The 27,382-nt window shown below is 42.6% G+C and overlaps 1 protein-coding gene across 4 annotated transcripts in view; it reads right to left on the bottom strand.

The window, feature by feature from the left end:
- Positions 1–27,382, bottom strand: part of INSC (INSC spindle orientation adaptor protein) — a 131,849-nt gene that overhangs the window by 90,182 nt on the left and 14,285 nt on the right. For all 4 annotated transcript variants that reach the window (XM_073808644.1, XM_033862585.2, XM_033862586.2 and 1 more), the window contains one exon: positions 73–173. In XM_073808644.1, coding sequence (XP_073664745.1) covers positions 73–173 — 101 coding nt within the window. The remainder of the gene's footprint in view (positions 1–72; positions 174–27,382) is intronic.

Below are 27,382 nucleotides of genomic sequence, written 5' to 3'. Positions count from 1 at the left end.
ATCCTGGGGCTAGGCCTCAGCCAGAGTCCAGATGGGGCAGGCCTTGCCCTGAGACACAGCAGTGGGACTTACCGCTGACCCGGCAGGGGGATGGAGTCCAGGTGGCGGCCTCCAGGCAGCGCCATCATGTTGACGCCAATCTGCAGCAAAGCCTGCCCACAGCGGTCGGGGCCCTGGAGAGAGAAGGCAGAATGGGGTCAACGAGGGCCGCCCGAGTGAGGAGGCGCAATCATTTTCTCTCCCAAATCCTGGCCACAGGGATTCATCTCAGGTGTGGAGGGAAGGCCCCCTGGCCCTCCTCTGCTGTTTCAACCAGTTTATACTCCACTATCCTCACACAAGCAATGCAGTACTCAGGTCTGATCTTGATTCTAAGCCCCTAGAGCCCACTATGAACCCCTAGAATCTTTTCTTATGTCTCATGGCCCAAAACGTACCTAACGCATTTTGCTTTGCACCAAATATTGGGACACATAGACTAGCAAATATTGCATAGGACATACTTATACTTAAAACGTTTAGAGTTTACCTGAAATTCACATTTTACTGGGCATCCTGTATTATTAGCTAAATCTGGCAACTCTCTGTGCTAATTCCCTTACTATCAATATATACTGTGACAGTACTAGGTTCTTCACTTTGCTTATGCCTGGGAAATGTGACCCTGTAATAGGCATGGTGGTTGCTTCCCCAAATCCATTCCACTTTAGATGATGTAATTTCACGCAAACTGCCAGGAATTGGTTTAGGAATAGGCATGTGACTCAATTAAAGCCAATGAGCCATGACAGAATTGCTTCTAGGAAAAGTTAACTTTGTCCTTAACTGCAAGCCAGACACAAGATGAGGTAGTATCTCTCCCATTGGACCTGAACAAGGAAGCACGTCGCTCCATCGCTGCTAGAGACCATTTTGCAATCAAGAGGGGACCCAGCTGGAGAAGAAAGAAGGCACACAGAGGAAAAACACCTGCATTCTTGATCACTGAGCCACTCAATCAACCAGTGCTGAGTCTGGCCCATCTCTGGGCTTCCTAGTATGTAAAGTATAAACTTCTTGTCTAAGTGAGGATTTTGGTTTAGTATACCCAAAAGCAGCCTAACTGATAAAGGCAATCCAGGTTCCGGGGCCTCCAATCCCAGCACTGAGCACCCACTTGGCTTGCCTGTGCCTCCTAGGTTAGACCAAGACAACAGTGTTCTTCTTCCTCCATACAATCAGCTGCCCACCTGTTTGTCTCCTGCCTCGAAATCCCATCTCCATTCTTCCCTCTCTGCCACCTCTTTCTCCAAGCCAGTGAAGAAGCCCTCCTTGGGGAAAATGGAGATTCTGTCACCTTTGCCTGGGTAAAGCAATGGTCAAGAGATGGTTGTCTGTCACTTGTCATATCCTGAGCTTGAGGACAGCAGATTTCAAGACATTCAGAGAAAACACAAGTCTGAACTTGTGGGAGGATACAGCTGAGGAGGGCAGCAATTCAAGCCCAGAAAAACTAAACTCTTACATTATGATTAAAAGTGACCCTTATGAGAAAAGAACGGAGGAGGACTTTAATTAACAGTGATGTGGCTGGACATAAAGTACCCCTTGTGATGCTTGGAACAAAAGACAAAAAATGTGAATCTGAAAAGTATAGGGAGGAAGAAGCCCAGAATAAACTAGGGCTTTAGATCATTCCAGAGACTCACTGTCACTGCCTGTTCCCTGTTCTGCAGACGCCACTAGACTGTGAGACCCTGGATGGCAGGGACCACTCGGTTTCAAGGGCTGGGCACTTAGCAAGCACTAGATATGTCTATAGAAATAATGAGTGGAATGAAATTTTAATACATTTATGTTGAGCCCTAATTCTTCATCTGCAACTGAGAATAATAGTATCTGTTTTACAGGGCTATTCTAACAATGACATAAGATCAGGAATGCAGAAGTGTCAGGCGAGATTGAGAGCTAAATAAATAGTTATTATTATGTCCTGAGAGTCTGCGCTGTGTTCAGTCCTGTGGTCAGCTTTGCCAGGGGAGATGCATAAAATTAGATACAGCATAAAAAGCACCTAGCACAATAACAGTGCTCCACGAGGCCTCTTTATCATCAGGAGTATAATTAGTTTTATTACTTTCATTATTTTCATTATTGAGAAGGTATATTTTTGGAACCCAGTGAGTAAGCAGCCTGAAGAGAATGGCACAAAAGAAAAAAGCTAGAAACAACAAGATGAGGTATTTGTTCCGTTTTCAATGAGTCTGATGAAAGAACCAAAAAGGGAAATACCACCATCTCAGAGTGAATGCTTTGATGTGATCAGAGTTCAGTGAGCAAGCAGATCTTATTTTAGCTCCATCTTCATCATGGAGAAGAAAGAGGGCAGAGCAAAAAGGTTGAGGCAAGTGACAGTAAGGAAAGTTTAAGGACACAGGAAGTTCCAAGGCCCTTTAAAGTGTGAACAAGTTAGGATTCTGTGAGCACACCCTAGAATACTGGAGGACCTCCTGGATCTGATCAAGTCGTATCTGAGGGACCCTGAGAAAGGGTTCCTGAATGCAGGAGAATGTTCTGATTTTCCAAGAGGTAGATTCCAGAAACACATCTTGGTGACCACGAAATTCTAGAACAGACTCCTAATCACTGGCCTATGAGCCCGTCAGGGAGAAGCCGGCTAGAACCCAGATGGAACAAATCACGCTCAAACAAGTTCTTCCTTTTCATTAGCAACCGCTGGGCTCTCAGCTGAGGGGGATGCAATAAACCTAATATATCTTGATTTTGTTAAAACATCCGGCAGAGATGTCCTCATTCCTCCATGTCATCCACAGCTTCCCAGCAGTTAGGCCAGTGGAGGCTGCCTGCTAACAAAACCTTGGGTCATGTGATGGCACGTGTTCCCAGAGGCTGGAGAGCCCTCCTGGGGACATCTGGGCTGCACGTGTATCACTGCCCTATGCACAGACTGTATTATTTACGCCTCTTTCCCTCAATGGGACAAACTCCCGGATGTCTGAAACCCCATCTTTCTCAGTGTGGGACTGTGCACCTACATGGTTGAAGCTGGGATTGTGAATCAGATTAGCTCTCAGAGGAGCCACAGCTCATATTTACTGGGTATGGGGAACAGGTAAGAGAGAAAATCTGGAAGGTGAGATAGGGACTATCAAGAGCTAATCTGGCTGATGTTATAAAAGTGCAAAGAATAATAATTGCTAATATCTTTTGAGTGTGTACTATGTGCCAGGCACTGTTCTAAATGCTTCATATAGTATTAACTCATTTAGTACTATCATCATCCCCTTGTTGCAGATGAGACCTCTGAAATTCAGGGGAACTACGTGCACTGCCCCAGATCACACAGCTAGTAGGTGACAGAGGGCTGGTATTCAGGTTTTATGATCAGAGGGGAGATGAGGTGCTGGAGCAGGTGAAGGTGATAAGCACAACAAAAGTGACACAGGTCCAGCATTTGCTAACTGGAAGCCTGACTCCGTTCCATGGGGGCAACACCCAGCCCCTACCCTTCACACACAGATGAGCCCTCTTCCCTCTCACCAGCGCCTCCCACTGCTCCCACCTCCGAAACCATGAGTCCTCCAGCTTCATTAAGTGTCGGACCTCAGTGACACAGCCAGAGGACAGAACAGTGCTCAAAAAATGAAGCGTCCAAACACTGCACCCAAATGGTGGGAGGAAGAGGGGCACAGACAGTGGGGGCATCTCTCCAGTTGCTCATTGGCTGGTTCCTTTGGTGAGTCGTAAGGACAGAGTTATGGGTCCTAAAGGGATCAGGGGATGGGAAGCCACAGTCCCAGCTAAAACCTAAAGTGTCACCAGCTTTCGAAGTGAGAGAGCGGCATGGACATATATACACTACACAGTGGAAAATAGATAGCTAGTGAGAAGAAGCCACATAGCCCAGGGAGATCAGCTCGGTGCTTTGTGACTACCTAGAGGGGTGGGATGGGGAGGGTGGGAGGGAGACGCAAGAGGGAGGAGATATGGGGATATCTGTATATGTATAGCTGATTTACTTTATTATAAAACAGAAACTAACACACCATTGTAAAGCAATTATACTCCAATAAAGATGTTAAACATAAATAAATAAATAAAGTGTCACCAGCTTTGTAGAGAGACCTGTTTCAAGCGTGCTGGGTGGCTGCCCCCTCCCACTGCCCTAAGCCAGACTCAACCTATTGAGCAGAGAGAGTAGAACCCCTCCAAAACTGCTCAGCATGTCAGGAAACCAAGAATGAATTCAAGGTAACCCCTCTGCCCCATGCCATCTGTCCTCACTGGTATTGCAGAATGAACTTGAATTTTGGAGTCTAGTAGATCTGGATTCAAATCCTGATTCTGTCCCTGATAAGTACATGACCTTGGGGAAAGCATCAACCCTCATGAATGTGGTTTCTCTGATTATATCAGCCTCCTAGGAGCCTCATGAACATTAAATGAGATCACTCATGAAACTCCCTTATAGATTAATATAATATAATATAATATAATATAATTCAATGTAATATATCATGCACTTGGCACGTGCTAGCCTCAAAGTGGGAGTATACTTCCTCATGGAAGGAAGAGCTGAGAAATATATCTCAGGCAGAGATGCTACCTTGCCCACGAGAGAGGTGAAAAGGACACCTGCAGGAGTGAGCAGGAAAGAGGAAACTCCATCACCTCCACCCCCAGCCCAAGGGCCTTCCTAATTCATTGGAAATCCTACCCCAGAGTTGGCAGCCTGGGTTCTGCAGGGCTCTTGGCTGTGTCTCCCCACCAGGAGTGGCTCATTTTCAAGAAAGACTTGAAGCCTTAAGTGTCTCTGATTTAATTCAATGCCTGCTGGGACAACTGCTCATTTCTGCTCCTGCATCCCATTAGAGGCAGCCCTTGCTCACCTCCGTTTGGCTAAGGAGCCAGCTTGGGCTCTGGAGGAAATGAAGGCTATTTACAGTAAATTATTCAATTAGAACCAGGAGCAAGGGCGGCTTCTGCCGTTGTCTAATGGGCCAAGCCGAGTACAGCTCAAGGCAGGGCTGGGATTGTTTAATCTGCAGAATCCATTAGGGCTGTCAACGGGAGCAGAACAGCAAATATTGTGGGAAGCAGTTAAGCTCCAGCAGCAGCAATAGAGAGAGGAATGGGAACTGGGGAAGGGGGGTGGGGGGGAGGGTAGGAGAGGCACTGACCCAGGGATTCAGTCAAGTCCCTCATCATACAATACCGTACCCCCTCATTATTTCTCCTCCATGGAATTTATCACAATTATAATTAAACAATTCACTGTGAAATTAGTGCTTAACGTCTTTCTCCCTTGAGGATCATCCCAGGGGTGGGCACTAGGTCTGACCTGCTCTCCCGCTGTATCTCCTCCCCACTCCCACCACCCCACCCCCTTCCTGACAGTGCCTGGTACATAACAATCAGATCAATTAACACTTGTTGATTGACTAGGTGAGTTCTTTTTTTTTTTTACATCTTTATTGGAGTATAATTGCTTTACAATGGTGTGTTAGTTCCTGCTTTATAACAAAGTGAATCAGTTATACATATAAATATGTTCCCATATCTCTTCCTTCTTGCGTCTCCCTCCCCTCTTCCCCATCCCCCCCCAGGTGGTCACAAAGCACGGAGCTGATCTCCCTGTGCTATGTGGCTGCTTCCCACTAGCTATCTATTTTATGTTTGGTAGTGTATATATGTCCATGCCACTCTCTCGGTTTGTCACAGCTTACCCTTCCCCCTCCCCATATCCTCAAGTCCATTCTCTAGTAGGTCTGTGTCTTTATTCCTGTCTTACCCCTAGGTTCTTCATGACATTTTTTCCCCTTAAATTCCATATATATGTGTTAGCATACGGTATTTGTCTTTCTCTTTCTGACTTACTTCACTCTGTATGACAGAATCTAGGTCCATCGACCTCATTACAAATAGCTCAATTTCGTTTCTTTTTATGGCTGAGTAATATTCCATTGTATATATGTGCCACATCTTCTTTATCCATTCATCCGATGATGGACACTTAGGTTGTTTCCATGTCCTGGCTATTGTAAATAGAGCTGCAATGAACATTTTGGTACATGACTCTTTTTGAATTATGGTCTTCTCAGGGTATATGCCCAGTAGTGGGATTGCTGGGTCATATGGTAGTTCTATTTGTAGATTTTTAAGGAACCTCCATACTGTTCTCCATAGTGGCTGTACCAATTCACATTCCCACCAGCAGTGCAAGAGTGTTCCCTTTTCTCCACACCCTCTCCAGCATTTATTGTTTCTAGATTTTTTGGTGATGGCCATTCTGACTGGTGTGAGATGATATCTCATTGTAGCTTTGATTTGCATTTCTCTAATGATTAATGATGAAGGAACTTCAGCTTCCGCACTGGTAAACCGGAGACAAAGGTACCTATTTCTACCACACTGTTGAGAGAATTCAGTGAGACAAAGGTCGGAGGGCCTTTTGCAACCATACACACTGCGTGGAAAAGGCTCTTCTTCCTAACATCCATGAGACAAAGCCACCTGCCTCTCCTGAGTTTTTGCAATCCTCCCTGTCTGTTGGCAGCCTCCCTCCCTACCCCCAGCTCCATGCTCATCAGGTTCTCCAGACAGACAGGCGTACCAACAGTCCCAAAGCTGCATGAAAACTACAACAACAGGTAACCAAGAGGATGCTAAGGGAGGTCCATTGGGCCTCCAAGCAGTAGTAGGTGAGAATGGAAGGTGGTGGGAGGGGTCATGGAAGGTTTCTCAGGACATGCTCCCAAAGCTGAGAGAAGAATGTGGGAATAAGGGAAGGAGAAGGGGTGGGAAGGAGGTATGTGCGGGCAGAGGGAAGGGCATGTGAAAGGCACAGAATCCTGAACGTGGTAAGTTTAGGGAACTGCAAGTGTTTCTAGAAGGCTGGAGCCCTCTGGGCTGGTGGTAGAATTCAGAGAAAGCTATCCCAGTGGCATGGAAATACAGAAAAAGTAGTGGTCGCTTTCAGCTGGGGAATAGGCCAGACTTCTTAGAGGAGCTGAGTCTTAAATGCAGGGCGGGCTTTTGCCAGGTGAAGATGGGACAAGGACATTCAGTGTCAGGAGAGCAGTGCGAGCCATAGCAAGGAGACCAGAGAATGGAGCAGGTATTAGGGACTCTCCCAGGGCTGGAGGGAAGGTGCCTCTATAGTCCTATATACGAAAGGAACTGATTCTTTAGATTCTATCCTGTGGATGATGGGAGCCACTGAAGGTGTTTGAGCAGGAGAGTGAAACAATCAGAGTGGAATTTCAGTTCCCATGGTGAACAGTGGAGTGGATGGGCCTCAGGGAATGAGACCAGCAGCCGGAGTTCATTAACCATCTCCCAGGGGACCCCGAAGTCCCTAGGGCTGGAGAGGTGGGGTCCTGGGGGTGGAAAGGAGGGATGCAATGAGCTTTGTGAAGTAACGACAACGGGCCTCCTTGCTCACTCCCTCTCCGGGCCTCTGTGTGACCTGTCTCCCATGGGTGGCAATAGTCATCAGAGATACTTCAGTACTGATAGCTGCGGCGGCCAGCCTCCTGCAGCGATCAGATACTTTAAAAACGCGTATTCCCAGGGGAGATGCAAGAAACCAAGCAAGCTGCCACCCAGCCCTGCTGAATGGACGGAGCCTCATGAAATATAGAGAGCGCTGGCTCCCTGGAGGAGGCCCCAAGGGCCCCTCACAGCTGTCAGACGAAGGAGCCCAGCAAGTAGGCAGAACAGACCTCAGGGCTCACAGAGCCAGCCTTGTCCCCTCAGGCCCTGAAAAGCCTGGACGGACAGCCCAGAAGGACTGTGCGTCAGGTAGAGGGGGCCCACCCAGACCTCAGCCCTGCTCCTGAATTCTGGGGCCAGAATAGTTTCCGTAAAGCACAGACAAGATCCCAAGCCTCCACTTGATTAACTGGATACATCTTTCCAGCCCCTACCTGGAAAGTAATAGGAATCCCATATGCACAAATATGTCCATGAACTTGACAGGGGTAAGACCATAGCCGCCAGCCAAAATCCAGGCAGCCTTCCTGGAGGAGCTCACATCATAATCTTAGAGTATTAAAACTAATAGGAAGCATTAGTGATTACACCCTTGTAATAATAATGATAATAATAATACAAAAATGAGGAGGAGGGAGAAACACTTATTAGGTGCTGTGTGTCAAGCACTGTTCTAAATGCTTTACAGTTAATCCTCAAAATAACTCTATGAAGTAAGTTACTATTATTGTCCCCAGTTTTCAGATGAGGAAACTGAAGCACAGAGAGGTCAACATGAACAGATAGAGAGACATTCAGAGAGGGGAAGAAATCTGCTTGAGGTCACACAGTAAGCTGAGCTACACCTGGGACCTGCACCCAGGTCTCCTCACTCCCATAAACTCCTCCCATGGGAAATCCAAAGAAGACTTTGCCTGTTAAGAGTCTGAAGAGACCCATGCAGGTTCAGAGCGATTTACCCTAGGAAATCAATGGCACCACAGTTCCCCATCTGTAAAACAGGGATAATTACACCTGCTCTCTCTCCTTTGCTACGATTACCAAGCAAAGGGGAATGGACAGTGGACAGGGAAGTTCCAGGGATTCCTAGTCTGATTCAGCTCAGCCTTGGAATGGGACAGGCAGGTTGACTCAGAGGTGCCCATGAGTCCCCAAAGGTTGGAGGAAAAAGAGCCCCGTCAAGCTTTCCTGGCTGAGGCCCATGTGTCCCAGTCCCTGATTAACATAACCACCCATCCCCCAAATGGTTCCAACTTGTCAAAGCCAACCCCCAGCAGCTTCCCCTGAAGGAGCGTGAGAGACAATCCTGTAGGGAGGTCCAGGCTCCTGGATCCAGGAAAGCCATGGATGCCCCCATCCTGTGACTCAGGGTGGGCCCTTCCCAGCGCCAGGGCTCTGACACCCCACATGCCCATGAGAGGAGCACCAAGCCCTGAGCCACACAAGGAAACTGCAGTTACCGGCATCTGTGAGCTGGCCCTGAGCTGCTGATTTTCTAAGGGTCATAAGTGAGAAAATGGTGCCCCAGACCTCCAAGACCTTAGGTGGTATGCAGCCCCTGAGGGAGACTTGGTTGGGCCTTTGGGCCACCACCATCCAGAGCTCTGCTGGTTAAGAATGCAGACTGCCAAGGTTCAAATCCCAACTCCATCAGTTATTAGCTGTGTGACCTTGGGTAGTAGGTTTCCTTATCTGTAAAGTGGGATTCCTATATCATAAGGTTGAAATGGAAGAGATGGTTTCTTCCTCATGGCACTGCTGGGCAGATCAGTAAGATCACATATGTGAAGTACCTGGCACCCAGGGGTGCTTGATATAAAGATTGGTTCCACTTCTCTTCTGGTGAAAACAGTACGTGTAGAGAGGCAGCCAAATGGAGGCCATTCTGCTACCTCCTGAACTATGTCCAGCTAGTCAACTGCTCCTTACTCATTAACTTTTTAACTATCCCTTCTTTCTAACTTTTCCTGATGTAAATGTCAGCCAACTGCTCGAATGTTCTTTAGCTTCAATTCGCAAAAGCAAGAGTCCTCTCTCACTGGGCCCAGGGCCCAGGATGCTAAAATTAACAATCAGTATACTTTAAGCTAATGACTTACTGGTCGTGGCTGCCACGAATAGACATAACTCTCAGATAAAGGCCATTAGAGAAAATTGAATAGCTCCAATGTGGTGAAAATTTGGATACATCCTGTTTCATAAATCACGCTCAGAGGTCACACTGGGCAAGCTACTTCCCTCTCTGAGTCATGATGAGGACCCAGCTTGAGGGGGGTCTATATACCCTTGGGAAAGAGGACAGAAGAGAGAAGACGGTACACTCTTTTGCAGTTTCACAAATGTCATTTTCTCTTACTTCTAAAGCCATGAGCAGACCATAGTGCTACATCAACAACCAGGATAGTCCGACCTTCTCGGATTTTATTTCCTTCTCAAATCCTCCAAACCGGAGGTTACTCAATAACATCTGGAAAGTAGCATGTTGAGGTTATGGAAACCCAAAATCTCGGGACTGGGATCCCAATCCCAGTTTTGTCTCTTACTAGGGCTCTCTGACATTCAGCCTCTTCATCTGGAAAATGGGAATTGAATCTATTTTCAGGGTTGTTGTAAGAATCACATAAGATCATGTACCCTGCATGATGCTTATAAGAGCAAGTGAAATAACAATACCATAACTACTTAGAGCCAGGGAGACAAGTTAAAGGTGTCACACAGGAAGTCTCATGATATCTCTCTTTGTGCCTAAGTAAAGATCCATTTCCTACCCAGACCTCGGGCCCAGAGAGCTGCTTCACACTAAAGGGGATTAAAAAGCAGGATATATTACATACATTGAGAAGAAGAAAAGCTTCTCATGGAGGAGATTTGATAAACACCTCATACATAGAGACCATGCTTTGAATAAGCACAAACAACGACACTAAGACATTTTCTATAATCAGTAACATCGGCCATGAAGAAACAATTAACATCCCAGTTCATACCCTATGTGACCCAAGTAGTGTGGGGCATTTGAAGGAGAGTCCAGACTGAACCAGAACTTTGGCTCAGCCACAAGGGCAAAGGGTTCTCAGCAGCTCACTAATGAAAAGGAACAAAAGACAGGGAACCAGAACACATTCTAGGGCCATTGACTATAAATAGAATAACCCAGAGTGAGAGCACGACACAGTCATTCTCAACAAATCCTACTGTCATTATCATAACGTCCTCAGATAAAGAATCCTCTATGTGAGGGTGCAGTGTCAGGTGCTTGGATCACATGTTCCAAATATGATTATCTGAGTTAATTAATTGGGGCACAGAGTGGGTCAAACATGAAAAACAGCCCATTCGTAGAATACTGTCTTACTGAGGCTCAATTATGTTTAGGAAGCCGTACATCACAGTAGCACCTGAGCAGTACTTTACACAGTGTCTAGCACAGAGTAGGAGCTCAGGAAATGTTAGTCATTCCCCAAGAGATTGTTTCATGGTTCTCCAAAAACATCTTACTCTTCCGTAATTCTACGCATTGGTCATGCCACTCCAGCACATCCAGACTGAAATCTCCTCAACTTTCTTTTTCTATCTCTAAGTAATATCAATGTTTCAGGACTCAGCTTTAATCCTACTTCATCTGGGAGGCCTCCAACCACCCTAACCTATAGTAATTTCTTCTTCCAACAAGTTACTAGGAATAAATCAAACTCTGATGTCTTAAATTTTTTTTAAATTATATTGTAATGAAAGGTATGCTTTCTTCCTGGTCCTCTCTCTTCCCCTTTCTGTCTCCTGAGTGATGCCAGAGCATCTGGAAAGGCCAATATGGCAAAGCCAAAAGAAGGAAGAAGATGAGTCCTGAATCACAGTAGAGTCACCCAACCCATATCAGTCCGTGTAGTAAGCAAGAAACAAAGATAGTGTGCTAAGTCACTAATATCTGGGGGGTCGTTTGTTGCACCAACTAATCTTAATTAACCTAATTGTGAAAATTAAAGTAAATATGATATTTAAGTCACTCATAAGTGTGCTAGGCACAGAGGTCTCTCAATAAATATGTTTTCCCCCTTCCTCCTCAGTCTTGGAGAAGATGGTAGAATATTGTGTTTGTCTACTGACAATTAGCCTTCTGGACACAGACTCTAACTCATGCACAATACAGCCAGAGTCCAGGAGTTGATGAGGTAATGGTAGAATGGAATAAATACCTACAAACATTTAAAGTCCTATCAATTGAGACTAAGGTTCCATTTCTCAATCACTGTAGTCTTTGCTCATATGTATCCATTCATATTAATAAATTTAGTATGGTCAGATGGTTCTAAGATGCATTTTTTTCATATTTTAACATATGAAATTGGGATGTAATTTCAGTCAATGGCATCTTTGCATTGTGTTGTAGTTTAATTGAAAGCATGTTCTCTTTTTTATGAAGTTACAGGGCATCTTACAATCTGTGGCATCTTAAATTTAATGAAATATGGTATTGGGCACTTAACTGTATGTCAAGTACACTTCTAGGTTCTTTTTATAAGTTATTTCTCAAAAAAAATTCAAAATAATTAGTACTACTATTATCCCCATTTTGAAGACATGGAAATGAAGATCCAGAGATTCAATAATTTGCTATGGTACATAGCTAGTAAGTTGAGTGAGGGTAATGACTGTACCCTCTCTTTAAGGAAGTTCATACTATGCCACTATGTTTTAGCATCTTATTTTTACTTGATAATTGATTTCTCTTCTTATAGAGAAAGTTCACACAGGAATTTTATGTACAGCAATATGGTATAACATATATCCTAAAATACTTCTTCATAAGAAGAATTTTAAAGGATTGATAAAGATGTTTTAATGTTTTTAAAATGTATCACTTAGCTGGCAAAAATGTAGGAAATCTGGAGAAACCAAAAGGAAAGCAAAAGCAGGAACCAAGAATAACAAGCAAGAGTTGAAGGTAGTTTTTGCCCTGAGAATATCTGCTGAATGCTGTATTCCCTAAGCTTCTGTTCCATGTAGGTATGGGGTAGGGCAGACAAGGGACAAAGCCTAGGGGCTACGGAAACAATAAAATAGTGGTCTAGAAGGTCAGAAACCCAATGCAAAGGTGAATGAGAAATAAATCTCCTATTCAGAAGGTGCAAGAAAAGTTGTCTTTCCCAACTTTGATGCTGGGTTAAAGGGAAGTAAAGTCTCTCCTGAAAATTAATGATCACAATATGACCTTCAAAAAGGTTTGTAGCCTGAATTCACATTGTCTATGAAGGGAAAAAACTCGATTAGAGAATTCAGCTTCAAGAAATAAAAGACAGCCTTGGAAACATTTTCAAGGAACAGAGCCTATAAAATATGATCAAGCAGATTGCAGAAAGAACCAGATAGAACTTATATAAATTTAAAATATAATAATTAAAATGAAAAACTCACTGGACAGATTAATCACAGCTAAAGATTGGATTGGTGTATTAAAAAAACAAATCAAATGAAATAATCTGAAATGCAGCCCAGAGAGAGAAAGAGACCAAAAACAGGAGAGAACTAAAGCTAAGGAATAGAAAGTAAATTAGCCTCACAAGTATTTACTCAGATTTCTAAAGGGAGATAAGAGGGAGAACAGGGGGAAAAGTGATATCCCCAAAATAGTGGCTGAAACATTTCTCAAAATTTTTGAAAGACAAAACAACTTTCAAATCCAGAAATCGCAATGAATCCCAAGCAGGAAAAATGCAAAAGATATACACATCCTAGATAACTTGTAAGACTAAAGAGCACAGAAGACAGAGAAGTTTTAAAAGCATCCAAAGATAAAAAGAGAAACAGAGACAGACAGAGAAAGAGAGAAATTAGATTTACAGGTGACCATTAAATAACAATGATGAAAGTCAGGAGAGAGTGGGAAAATATCTGATTACAGAAAATAAGTATCCTAAAATTCTACCCCCAAAGAAACTCTCTTTCAAGAATAAGAAGGAAATAATAAGTACATTTTCAAAGAAGTAAAAATCCCACACCAAAGGAAATTCTAAAGGAATTATTTCAGGCAGAAAGAATGTAATGTCAGAAGGAAGGTTTGAAATATAAGAATGAATGATGAGCAAACTTACGTGTACTAGGTGAGTAAATACAAACAAAACTTGACTGTAAGAAACAATAATAATACCTCATTTGTGGGATAAGGAAAGAAAGAGAAATTTCAAATATGTATATGTATATGTAAATTCAGAAGGGGATGACTAAAATAAGTTAAAGTGTTCTAATTTTCTTTTATTTGGGAGGAGGAAAATAGAAATGTAAATTAACTTTATCCTTATTAGGTTATTATTTGTGCTATAATATTTAGGGTAACCAACCAAAAGAATACACATAGAGGTATAGATAGATATTACCCTTCAAATATGTAGATGGGGAAAAAAACAAGTAATAAAAAATTCCAAAAGAGGAAAGAAGTGTGGGGTGGGGGGTGTATCAGTGAATAATAGTAATGACAGTAAGGAGAGAGAAACTAAACTAGCCACTTGTAAGTAAAGATTATAAAGCACGCATTACAGACAGAGAGAGAGAAAGAGAAAAAAAGAGAAAGAGAGGGAGGGAGGGAGAGGGAGAGAGAGAGAGAGAGAGAGAGAGAGAGAGAAGGAAAGAGAGAAAGTGTGTTATGTGCTGGCTCCAAGAAATATCCCTAAAACAAAGCACCCAAGACAGCTTGAAGTTAAAGACAACAAATGATACACCATAGAAATATTTACCTAAAGAATTCTGGTGCCAGTGTATTCATATGATACAAAACAAAGTTTAAGATAATAAGCATTATAGAGGTAAAGAGATGCACTACGTAAAAATAAAAAGTTCAGCCCATCAAGAAGATATAATAATGATGTACATAATCACAATAATACAGATATACAAAGTAAAAACTGATAAAATTTCAAGGAGAAGCGAACGAGTTCAGAATCACAGATGGAGATTCCAACACAATTCTGTCATTGATTGACAGCTCAAGCCAAAAAATATCAGTAAAGATACAGAAGATTTGAATGTCACAATTAAGTTAGAGTTAATGTTTATGAATAGAACACTGCATTCAACTTATCAGGAATACACATTCTTTTCAAGGATTCATGAGCCATGATTTTTTTTTAATGACTAGTGACTGGATCTTAAAGCAAGTTTCAGCAATTTTCAAATGACTGGTATCCTACAGATTGTAATCTCTGCCCCAATATGAAGACCTCCATATGTTTGGATATTTTAAGCACACAAATCATAGGTCAAAGGAGAAATTATAACAGAAATTAGAAAATAAACATTAATGCTTATGAAAACACACATATAAAAATCATATAGTATAGGGGCTTCCCTGGTGGCGCAGTGGTTAAGAATCCACCTGCCAATGCAGGGGACACGGGTTCAACCCCTGGTACAGGAAGATCCCACGTGCCATGGAGCAACTAAGCCCATGCACCACAACTACTGAGCCTGCACTCTAGAGCCTGCAAGCCACAACTACTGAGCCCACATGCCACAACTACTGAAGCCCACGCACCTAGAGCTCATGCTCCGCAACAACAGAAGCCACCGCAATGAGAAGCCAATGCCCAGCAACAAAGAGTAGCCCCTGCTCAACCACAACTAGAGAAAGCCAATGCACAGCAATGAAGGTCCAATGCAGCCAAAAATAAATAAATTTTTTAAAGTACTAAAAAATTTAAAAAAACAAATCATATAGTATACTGATAAGTAAAATTAAGAGCAAAAATTGCATGCTTAAATTAGAAAATATGAAAATTGGAAGGATTCTAACTTCTAACAACATGAGAGATTTTTAAAAGAAGAGAATAATTTCAAAGAAAGTAGCAAGAGAAAAATAGTTAAGATAGAAGCAAACATTAAACAAAACACAACAAAAACATAAACACAAATGAAATGACCAATAGAGTTAGTTTTCAAAAACAAATAAAATAGATGAACTACTGGTAAGATCAGAAAAAAATCAGAAAAAAGAAAGGAAACACGAATAATCAATATTAGCAATAAAAGCGAGTCTATTACTACAAATGCAGCAGAAATAAAAGAATATGATGGATAATATTATATGGACAAGAATATTCTGCAGTCTCACTGAAATCATAAATAAACTAGATAAATTCCTATAAAAATACGATCTACCAAAAATGACCAAGAAGAAATAGATCTATAACTACTGAATAAATTAATCAATAGTTACAACCCTTCCCTTAAGGAAACCACCAGGTGCAGAGAAGTTCACAGATGAGTTTCTATCATCAAAGGAAAGATAACTCTTCCTTTGTCAAGATCTTCCAGAGAATAAGAATAAAAGAAAACATACTTCATTTTATAAGACTGACATAATTTTAATACTGAAACTAAAGAACACAAGATAGGAAATCTTTAGGACAACCTCATGTATAGACATAGACAAAAATATAATAAATAAAATATTAGTAAACAGAATCCAGCTATATATATAAAAAGAATAATAAATCATGGCCAAGTTGGGTTTAGCCTAAAAATACATGGCTGCTTTAACATTAGAAAATAGATTAATGAAACTCACTACATTAATAGGTAAAAGAAGAAAAACCTTATGACTATCTCAATAGATGGAGAAGAATAATTTTATAAAATTCAACAGCCGTTCATAACAAAACCTTTAGAAAACCAGGAGTAAAAGAGACCTTCTTTAAACTAATTAAAGGGCATCTATTGAGAAAAAAATATACAGGAACAACATATTTAATGTTGAAAGCATTTCCTGTGAGATCAGAAACAAAATTAAAATGCCACCTCCCACCAACTTCTATTCATTATTGTATTAAAATCTTAGCTAGTGTAGAAAAAAAGAAAATGTATAAGAATGGAAAGAAACAAAACTGTCATTATTCACAGTTGATATGATTTTCCACAGGGCTTCCGCAACAGCACACAGCCAAGGGGGTGAGTGGAGGCTGAAGTTGGCCTCTGCTGTGACCACTCAGCCACACACCATACACAGGGCTGGGTCCACCAGACACAGACCTGCAGTTCACATGGCAAACCAAGTCTCCATGGGTCTATGTCTTCCCAGACATGGTATCTTTCCCAAATTCCTATAAAAATGTACCATGAACTAGCAAGTTACCCTCATTACCAATGTGGAAAGACCAAAAGTATCTACGAAGAAATTATTTTAATTCATGAAAAGGCTTAGAAAGGTGGCTAAAAATATATATACAAAAGTCAAGTATAGTCCTAGACACCAGCACAAAACTAAAATGAAATTTAGAAGAGAGGGCATTAACAAAAGCAACAAAGATATATAAGGTATACAAAAATTAATCTTAAAATGTGCAAGTCCCTTATTGAGAAAATGATAAAATATTGTTAAAAGGTATTAAAGAAGGCCAAAATAAATGAAGAGGTATTTCATGTATATAGACAGGAAAATGTCAATTCGCCATAAATTGACCTATAGATTCCATGCAATCCCAATCAAATCCCCACAAGATTCTTTCCTAGCACTTGATGAATAAACCCAAGATTACTCCTGAAAAAATAAAGAAATTGGGAGGATTTTCCTGCCAGATAGTAAGATTTATTTTCAAACAGTAAATACAATGTGATATTGACCCTGGAATAAACTTAGAGAATTGAATAGCAAGCCCCAAAATAGACCAAAGCAAGTGTGGAAACTTGATTAATGAGAGAGGAGGAGGAAACAGGAGAGACAGAGTGAAAGCATGTATGTACATCCCAAAGCATAAGCAGAAAGTGAATTGGGAGGGGTTGGGGTGATTCCCACTGTTGCTCCTGCCTGGTATATGAGGGGAGAGCTCCTTCTTGCCCACACTTATTGCCCCTGAGCCTCCCTCTTGCCCCAGAGCAAAGACTGAGCTGGTTTGGGCAAGAGAGAAACAGCTAAGAGGGTTGCTCTCAGAACCCCCTTCTACAGATAGAAAAGCCCAGCCCATCTCCAGGACAAGCATATGAGAAAGCTTCTGAAAATGAGAAATGGAAAGTTAATTAAGAAGACCTGGTAGGGCTTCCCTGGTGGCGCAGTGGTTGGGAGTCCGCCTGCCGATGCGGGGGACGCAGGTTCGTGCCCCGGTCCGGGAGGATCCCACATGCCGTGGAGCGTCTGGGCCCGTGAATCATGGCCGCTGGGCCTGTGCTCCGCGGTGGGAGAGGCCGCAGCAGTGAGAGGCCCGCGTGCCGCAAAAAAAAAAAAAAAAAAGAAGACCTGGTATATGATCCTTTTAATGTGCTGTTAAATTCGGTTTGAATAATCAAGTGGGATTTATCCTGAGATGCAAGGAGGGTTCAACATACACATATCAATAAATATAATATACCACATTAATAAAAAAAAGGATAAAAACCATATGTTCCTCTCAATAGATGCAGAAGAAGCATCTGACAAAATCTGACACCCTCTCATGAGAAAAGCTCTCAACAAATTGAGTACAGAAGGTACATACATCAACATAATAAAGGCCAGATATGACAAACTCACAGTTAACATCATATTCAATGGTGAAAGTTTGAAAGCTTTTCTTCTAAGATCAAGAACAAGACAAGGGTGCCCACTGTCACCACTCCTATTCAACATGGTACTAAAAGTCCTAGCCAGAACAATTAAGCATAACAATTAAGCATAACAATTAACAATAAAAGACATTCAAATCAGAAAGGAGAAGTGAAACTGTCTCTGTTTGCAGATGACATAATCTTACATATAGAAAACCCTGAAGACTCCACCAAAAAGGTGTTAGAACTAATAAATGAATTCAGTAATTTTTTTTTCTTTCAGGATACAAAATCAATATGCAAAAATCAGTTGCATTTTTATACACTAACTACAGACTATTTGAAAAATAAAGAAAACTATCCCATTTACAATAGCATCAAAAAGAATAAATTACTTAGGAATAAATTTAGCCAAAGAAGTGAAATATCTGTACACTGACAACTATAAGACATGGATGAAAGAAACTAAAGAAGACACAAATAAATGGAAGGATAACCCATGTTCATGGAGGAGAAGAATTAATATTGTTAAAATGTTCATACTACCCAAAGCTGTCTACAGACTCAGTGTAATCCCCATCAAAAATCTAATGGCAAAAAAAAAAAAAAAAAAACTAATGGCATTTTTAACAGAAATTAAAAAAAAAAAATCCTAACATTCATATAACACTTCAAAAGACCCCAAATAGCCAAAGCAATATTGAGAAAGAAGAACAAAGCTGGAAGCATCACCTTTCAGATTTCCAACTATACTACAAAGCTATAGCATCAAAACCATATGGGACTAGCATAAAAACCGACACATAGATCAATGGAAAAACATCAAGAACCCAGAAGTAAACCCCTGCATATATGGTCAACTAATATTTGACAAGGAAGCCAAGAATACTCAAAGGGGAAAAGAGAGTTTCTTCAATAAATGGTACTGGGAAAACTGGATGTTCATATGCAAGAGAATGAAGTTGGACCCCTACCTTTTACCACTCACAAAAATTAACTCAAAATGAATTAAAAATTTAAATGTCAGTCCTAAAACTCTAAACCTCCTAGGATAAAAGTCCCTTGACGCTGGTCTTGGCAATGACTTTTTGGATCTGACACCAAAAGAAACAGAAGTAAAAATAAACAAGTGGGACTATATCAAACAAAAAATTTCTGAATAGCAAAAGAAACAATCAACAAAGTGAAAGGCAACCTACAGGAAACTGGGAAAAATATTTGCAAACCATTTAACTGCTAAGGAGTTAATATCCAAAATATATAAGAAGCTCATACAACTCAATAACAAAACAAAACAAAAAACTAATTGAAAAAATGGTCAGAGGGCTTGAATAGACATTTTTCAAAAGAAGACATACAAATGACCAATAAGTACATGAAAGGTATTTAACGCCAATCATCAGGAAATGCAAATCAAAATCACAATGAGATATCACCTCATACCTGTTAGAATGGTTATTATCAAAAAGACAAGATACAAGCGCTGGTGAGGATGTGGAGAAAAGGGAACCACTGTGCATTATTAGTGGAAATGTAAATAGGTGCAGCCACTATGGAAAACAGTATGAAGTTTTCTCAAAAAAATTCAAAATAGAACTACCATGTGATCCAGCAATTCCACTTCTAGGTATGTCTGAAGGAGATGAAATCACTATCTCCAAGAGATATCTGCACCCCTATATTCCCTGCAGCGTTATTCGCCATAGCTAAGACATGGAAACAACCTAAGTGTCCTTCAATGAATGAATGGATAAAGAAAGAAAGAAAAAGAAAATAAAAAATATATATATATATATATACACATATATATCACAATGTGATACTATTCAGCCATTAAAAAAAGAAGGAAATCCTGCCACTTGTGACAACATAGATAGCCCCTGAGAGCATTATGCAAAGTGTCATATAGAGAAAGACAAACACTGTATAACCTCATTTATATGTAGAATCTAAAAAAGCTGAACTATAGAAACAGAAAGTAGATTGGTCGTTGCCCGGGGCTGAGGGTTAGGGCATATGGGGAGATACTGATTGAAGGGTACAAATTTTCAGTTATAAGATGAATAATTTCTGGAGAGTTAATGTATGCATGGTGACTATAGTTTACAATACTGTATTGTATATTTGAAAGTTGCTAAGAAAGTATTGAATAGATCTTCAAAATTTTCACCACATGAATAAAAAGGTAAACGTGTGGTGATAGATTCATAACTAACCCTATTGTGGTAATCACTTCACAATAAATATGTATATCAACTGATCACATTATACACCTTAAACTTATACAATGCTATATGTCAATTACAGCTCAATAAAGCTGGGAGAAAAAGGAAAAAAAAGAAAGACCTGGGCTTTGCCGGATACCCACCACCCTGCTAAAATAGTCTACGGCAGACAAGGACACAGGATCATCAGTGAGAAAGTTGCTGCAGAGGGCCTGCTTTTTGCCCTGACCTGCGTTTGCATAAGCAGGCAGAGCGGCCAGCACAGCCCCTCACTACTGTACCTGGGTTGGGTGGGCTGCCCCAGGCTAAGAACACTTCAGCCTACGTGGTAGAGATATGCGGGGGCAGATGCTGTCATCTTGATACTTGTGCCACCTGATGAACACTACAACCCCCATCCCACGCAGTCTTTAGAACTCTCCCTTTCCAAACCCAAAGGGTAGCACAAAAGAACATAAGCCAACAGCCAAGAAACCTGCAGCCTCATCTCAGCTCTGCCAGCAACTAACTGTGAACTTCATCAAACTACTTAACCTCTCTGGGGCTCTTTTTTTCAAATGTAAACTGGAAATAATATATCTTTGATTACCTGGCACAGTTGTTATAAAGGCTGAAATACAACTAGAAGATTACACTGCTTTGTATCCCTATACAAGCTCATAAAAATAAGAGGGATTTTGTTAGTCAATATGGAAATAAGAGCTTCTTAAAAGAACCAAAGGTGGAATTTCAGGCAAAGTAAAAGAGACCTGGGCGAGGATAGAAATCTCAAAGTTAGGGTCTTAACCAAAATTTCTGTTAGTATTATGTAAGCAAGAAACCTGGAATATTACAGGACAGGTCCTCAGGAACCCTCTTTTCCAACCCTGTGGTTCATGAAAAGGAAACTGAGGTTCAGAGAGGGCAAAAGACTTGCCCAAGTCACAGAGTCAATTTGTAGCTGAACCCAGACTAGAATCCAAGTTCCTTCTTCCCTTCCTCTCAGGTTCTGTTCAAAACCTGGCCTAGTCCGCGATGCTACCTTCGAGAGGGTGATGACCCCACACCTGAAGAAAACCCCACTGCCTCTCCCAGGACATTCATGGAGGGATGCCAAACTTAGGACGCTTATTTTCCTGGGTCTACAGGTTCAGCGTGCTGATGCATAGAACTCATTCCGCTCTGGAAATCCCTCTGCCAGCGCCACAGTGCAAGACAAACAGATTGTGTTGACCAAGAGCTTAAGAACCAATTACTCATCCAGCACAGATGCAGGGGTCTGGGCTGGCAGGAGCTATGGCTTGAATCCCTCTGACTTTTCAGGAAACTGTCTCTAGCTCAGCCGCCCCCCACCCCCCCTAGGATCCTGAATGTGAGGATGGAAGCACATCAAAGGACAATTCCGTCTGAAATCCTGCTGTTAAGTCATAGACTTCTGCATACTGTGGGGAAAGAACAGGACCTCTTCTTAAAACTGTGGCCTTCAGCTCCTTGGGACAGCAGGGTTGGGCTGAAAACCTGGGCTGAATAAAAGCGGGTTTGGTGAAATCCCTGGGGGTCCAGCCTCAGGCCAGACCACGCACTGCACTTTCACCCCAAACATGCATCCCAGGTGCCCAGCTAGCGACTGTGAAACCCCCTGTGGTCTTCTCTCTCAAGCTGGGCAGGGCCTCTCTCTCTTGCAGTGGCCTCAGGCCCAGGACACCCAGCCCCTCTCCACACCTGTCACCTCTCCCTCTTGGCAGGCACCCTTGTGACAGCAGCCCCCACACTCTCTCACATCCATGGTCCCTTTGCCAAGGGCTGTGAGTATAACTGAGGTAGAGATGGTCGCAGGCCAGGCCACATGAGTGCGTGAGGGAGATCCAGAGCCAGGCTCTCCCCTACTCACAGGCAGCTCCTATCCCACATCTGAGACCAGGCTAACATCAGCCTTGGTCCAGGTCAAGAGAGCATCTGCTCTGTATCAGGCTGATAGAGAAGTTCAGGCTCTGTATCAGATGATAGAGAAGTTGATGAATAAAACATTTCCTTTTTCTTAGAATTTCCTCTTCCACTGAAAGATGTATATATAAATGTGTAATTAAATAAGACATAGTAATTCCTCCAAGATGAGTTCAAATAAGATGCTTGACCTTTCTCTGCCACACGTGCTCTATATGGCCTTGGACAATTTATGCCCCTTTTCTGGGCTTCCAATTTCCCATCTGTGAGAGGAGAGGGCTGGATTAGACAAGCTCTCCTCTGAACCTAATGTTCCTACAATCCAAGGACCCCCTTCCCAGAAGCTTCTAAAATAGCCATTTGTGGCCAGAGATGAGACCCAAACTCTTTTCTCCAGCTTGCTCTGCCCTAGAACCCAGGCTGCTCTGTATTCTTTGCTCAAAGACAGCTTTGAGTTACAGGAGACGTCTGGGGTTTGTCCCAGTGATGACCACTCACATTACCTGCTGCTTCTGTCGGCCATTATAGCCCCTACATCACTGTATCCCTGCCCGCTGTGCATCTGGGGCCATCCAGCGTTCCCCCCAACCTCAGGGTCCTTGGTGGTCATGAGGCCAAGCAGGCTCACGCGAGGCAATTGTCTTCTTGTTGGCTGCCCAGCCCCCAGCCTATTCTAAGATTAGTTTCAGCTGCTTAAAACACAGCTCTCATTGTGACATGTCGCTGAAAATCTATTATGTCTCCCCAGTGTCCCTCAACTCAGGTCTGAAATCCTTAGCCTGGCACTCATGACTCTCCAGACCCTGTTTCCAGCCTACCCTGCCTCTTTGGGCCTTACCAAACTGTCCTCCCCGACATGTCCCTTATGTTCACGCTTCAAGGCAAGTTCCCTGTTATTCTTCAGGACTGACTTGCTGTCCCCACACATCAAGATTCAGCTTAAACGTGGCCTCCCCCTAGAAGCTTACTCCGAACCCCCAGACCACAGGGCACCCAGAATCCTGAAGTGCTGACTGCTCTCCCCCCACCCCTGTCTTCACATAGCTTGCCCTTTCACTGCCTCCTGGCCTCTGTTTAAATATCTGCATATCAGAGAGAACCTCTTGACCTGGTATAAATGTACAAGTCCCCTCCTACCCTTGGAACCCCTTTACCATACTTCATATTTCTCCACAGCACTCATCACCACTTTGCATATATCAACCTGTTTACTATCTTCCCACATCAGAAAGCAATTCTACTCGGGCATGTGTTTTGCTCACTGCTATATCTTCAGTGCCTAGAACAATGCCTGGCACAGAGTAGGTGTTAAGTAGATCGTTGTTGAATGAATGAGTGAGAGAGGGAATGAGTGAATGAGTCTGTAACTTAGATCCTGGGCATCTTCGGGCACTTTTCCAAGATGCTCTTATCTGATGTGGCTGCCATTGTCCTATGTCTGCTCAGCCCCAACCCTGTCTGATGTCACGGCAGATGGACAGCGCACATTCTGTGGGGCTCTTTGTAAATGACAAACCTCAGAGAACTGAAAGAGCAGTTTCTGGAGGGGCGGGGCCAGGGTTAGTCTACTGCCTGGTTTCTAAATGCCACATTTTAAATCCCACTGTCCCGCCCTCCCCCCAGCCTCTCTGCAAATTCCACAGGGTTAAAAGGGCAATCCTGGTAGAAAACGAAGAAGAAAAAAAAAGTGTCCTCTTCTCCATGGTGGAGCTCATGGGGAGCTGTTGTCTCTCTTTCCCTTTCAAGCCTGAGCTCCAAGTATCTCTGCAGAGCCCAGCTATCTGACCAAGGAGCTTAATTCCTAAGCTCTCATCACCATTGAAAGAGGGGAAGGGACACTAGAAAAGCAGGAGGTGAAATAAGAGGAGCAGTTGGTGTGGTGGCATCTCCCTCTCTTCCTGATAACACCCTGCAAGCACACATGGCCTTCAACCAGTAAAGTGACACCTCCCCACCCTGATGTCTCCTCATCTGGGCTCCTGGGCTGTGAGGACCATATGAAAGAGGGATGAAGGAGAGGGCAGGGAGGGTGACTCATCAGCCTTGAGTCCTGCTACAGATCCAACATAAACTCTTGTTTGTGGATGGATACATGTGGTTGGGCGGGTAAGTGACTGAGTGAAGGCGAAATAGATATTGAACGAGTGAGTGAGGAATGCAGGAGTGAGTGAGCTGGAGTGACTACTGGCATTTTTGTAAGGAGAGCTCACTGGGCTTAGTAAGACCCTCTCTGAATTCTCTTTTAGGCCTATATCTAGTGCAGTCTCAGGGGTGGGGAGGAGGTTGGCAATTCCTGACCCATGGGAATCATGCAAGTAACTCTCAAGTTCCAAGGAGACTTCATAAACGTTTGTTAAATCCTTCGTAGCAGCCAAGAAGCCAGGTCAAACCACCTGGAGGCCCCTCAGATCTCCTGTATCCTCTACAAACCAGAAAGGGGGGTACAGCTCAGGGATGCCATGTGATTTAGCTATCTTCTCCAGGAGCTCCTTGGAATTGCCCAGGAATTAGCTGTCCCCTATCACCAGTCCCCTCAAAGCTCTTGAACGACAGTCTAATTTGTTTGCCCAGAAGACGGTAAGATGTTTGGGGGGGCAGAGGTGGTTGAGAGGTACCTCAAATGTAACATGTCCTAAAGTGAATTATCTTTCTCCCCAGATCTATTTCTCCCCTAGAATTTTTATTCTACTGAATGGTACCACCAGCTGGTTGCTCAGCTGATAAAACTTCATTCATTCATTCATACATCCAACAAATATTTGTGACATGTGTCAGTAACATGCTAACTACTAGGATAAAGTAATGAGCAAAACTCATCATCAAATAGGAAAAGTAAACATTAATTATCATGAAAAATTGTAAATAAATGTAAAATCACAACTATGATGAAGCCTTGAAGGGGTACATGGTGTTGTAAAGCCCTGTAAAATGAGATTTGACCTAATCATGGAAGTGACAGCTGAGCTGAGAGCTGAGATATAAGTAGGAATTCAGTAGGTGAAGACATGAAGGAAGAGTGTTCTAAGCAGAAGAACAGCAAATGCAAAGGCCTGTGGCTTTGCCAACTGACAAGCCCAAGGGACTGAGACAAGGCCAGGAGAGAGGATGAAGAAAGAAGCTGGGTGAGACGGTGTAGGAGTGGAGGCAGGGGTCAGAAAAATTAGACTTTGTAGGCTCATTAAAGAGGTTGATCTTTAGCTTAAGATCAATAGGAAGCAACTGAAGTATTTTTAAGGAGGGAAATGACATGAGTTGTGTTTTTGTTGTTTTTTTTTAAAAAAAAGCTTTTTTTAGGGCTTCCCTGGTGGCGCAGTGGTTGAGAGTCCACCTGCCGATGCAGGGGACACGGGTTCGTGCCCTGGTCCGGGAGGATCCCACATGCCGTGGAGCGGCTGGGCCCGTGAGTCATGGCTGCTGAGCCGCGCCCGGAGCCTGTGCTCCACAGCGGGAGAGGCCACAGCAGTGAGAGGCCCGCGTACTGCAAAAAATAATAATAAATAAATAAATAATAAAATTTTAAAAACGCTTCTTTTAAAAAATTAATTTATTTTATATTATTTATTTTTGGCTGTGTTGGGTCTTTGTTGCTGCATTTGGGTTTTCTCTAGCTGTGGCGAGCGGGGGCTACTCTTCGTTGAGGTGCGCAGGTTTCTCATTGTGGTGGCTTCTCTTGTTGCAGAGCCCGGGCTCTAGGTGAGCAGGCTTCAGTAGTTGTGGCACACAGGCTAAGTAGTTGTGGCTCACGGGCTCTAGAGTGCAGACTCAGTAGTTGTGGCACACGGGATTAGCTGCTCCGTGGCATGTGGGATCTTCCCAGACCGGGGCTCAAACCCATGTCCCCTGCATTGGCAGGTGGATTCTTAACCACTACACCACCAGGGAAGCCCCTGAGTTGTGTTTTAAAATACATTTGGCTGCTTGTGACAACAAATTGGAGGGAGTATAAGTAGACCAGTTAGGAAGTTCTCACAGTAGTCCGGTAAGATGAAAATGGGGCCTTGAACTAGAGTGAGACTGGTGGAGACAGAGAGAAGTGACAGATTGGGGAGAGATTTTAAGAAAACATCAACAGACTTGGTGGTGAATTGTATATGAGCTTTGAGAGAGAAAGGTGTTGAAGATGATTGCCAGCTCTCTCTGACTTGTGCAGCTGTATAGATGAAGGAGCCATTCAATGAGATCTGAAATACCTGGAGAGGACCACATATGAATAGGACACTGCCAAGCAAGAATGCAGAAATTCCGTTTTGGACACACTCAGCTTGACAGGCCTTGGAGATGTCTATCTCCCTCCTTCGTCTCCCTCACCTTCTGCATTCAACCAGCTACCTGATTCTACTTCCTCTCTTGCCTGTCTTATTTCAGGTCCTTGTAATTATTTCCTAGATAATTGAAAGAATCTCCAGGCTCTCTCTCCTTCCAACCCATCCATTCCATACTGTAGGTCTTTCTAAATATCGCCTCCTCAAACAGTCCCTCCCTCACCACCCGTCTAAGCCACCCTAGCCCCTCACTCTCTGTCTCAATCACTTGAGTTCTTCTTTCTAAAAACCTATAATAATTTGTTTTATTTTTTTATTATAGAAATAAATATGGACATATAAGTATATACCCTAGCTCTGCTTGCTAAGAGGGCATAAATGCAATGACACACCAGTAACAGGGAGCACATGTAGCCCCAGGTCTTGGTTTCTAATACCATTCTCCACTAAAAGGATCCAGGTCTCCTTGGAGAAATGACTAATTCCAGGGCTGGGGCAAGGAAAGAACAAAATGAGCCTGGAACATCTTGCTAAAGCAACAGTAACCAAATGCTCAGAGAATCATGGGGAAAAGTCAAAAGAAACAAGAGCCAGACTGAGAACCTCCCACTGATCAAATCTTGTACATTTCGAACATCAGAATAAAATATACAAATTGATTAAACCCATTGAATAATTAAGAATTTATGAGTTCATAGTAATGAAGGAAGGGAAGAAGGGAGGGAGGGAGGAAGGGAGGAGAGAGATAAAGAGAAAGACAGAAAGAAAGGGAGAAGGGAGAGATCTTTCCTACAGAAAAATGCCAACTAATAAATAGAGAAGCAATGATGGATTCAAAAGTATCAATGATGATAAAATTAGTGATTAAACGTTTGATGAGGAATAAGATGTTTACAAAACCTCGAAGTATCTCTCCACAAATTACTTATTGATTACTAAGGGAAAAACAGTAATTTCACAGGAGAAACTGGT

Source organism: Tursiops truncatus, chromosome 8 (assembly GCF_011762595.2).
Source record: "Tursiops truncatus isolate mTurTru1 chromosome 8, mTurTru1.mat.Y, whole genome shotgun sequence".
NCBI lineage: Eukaryota > Metazoa > Chordata > Mammalia > Artiodactyla > Delphinidae > Tursiops > Tursiops truncatus.
This window is presented reverse-complemented; position numbering and strand designations above follow the sequence as displayed.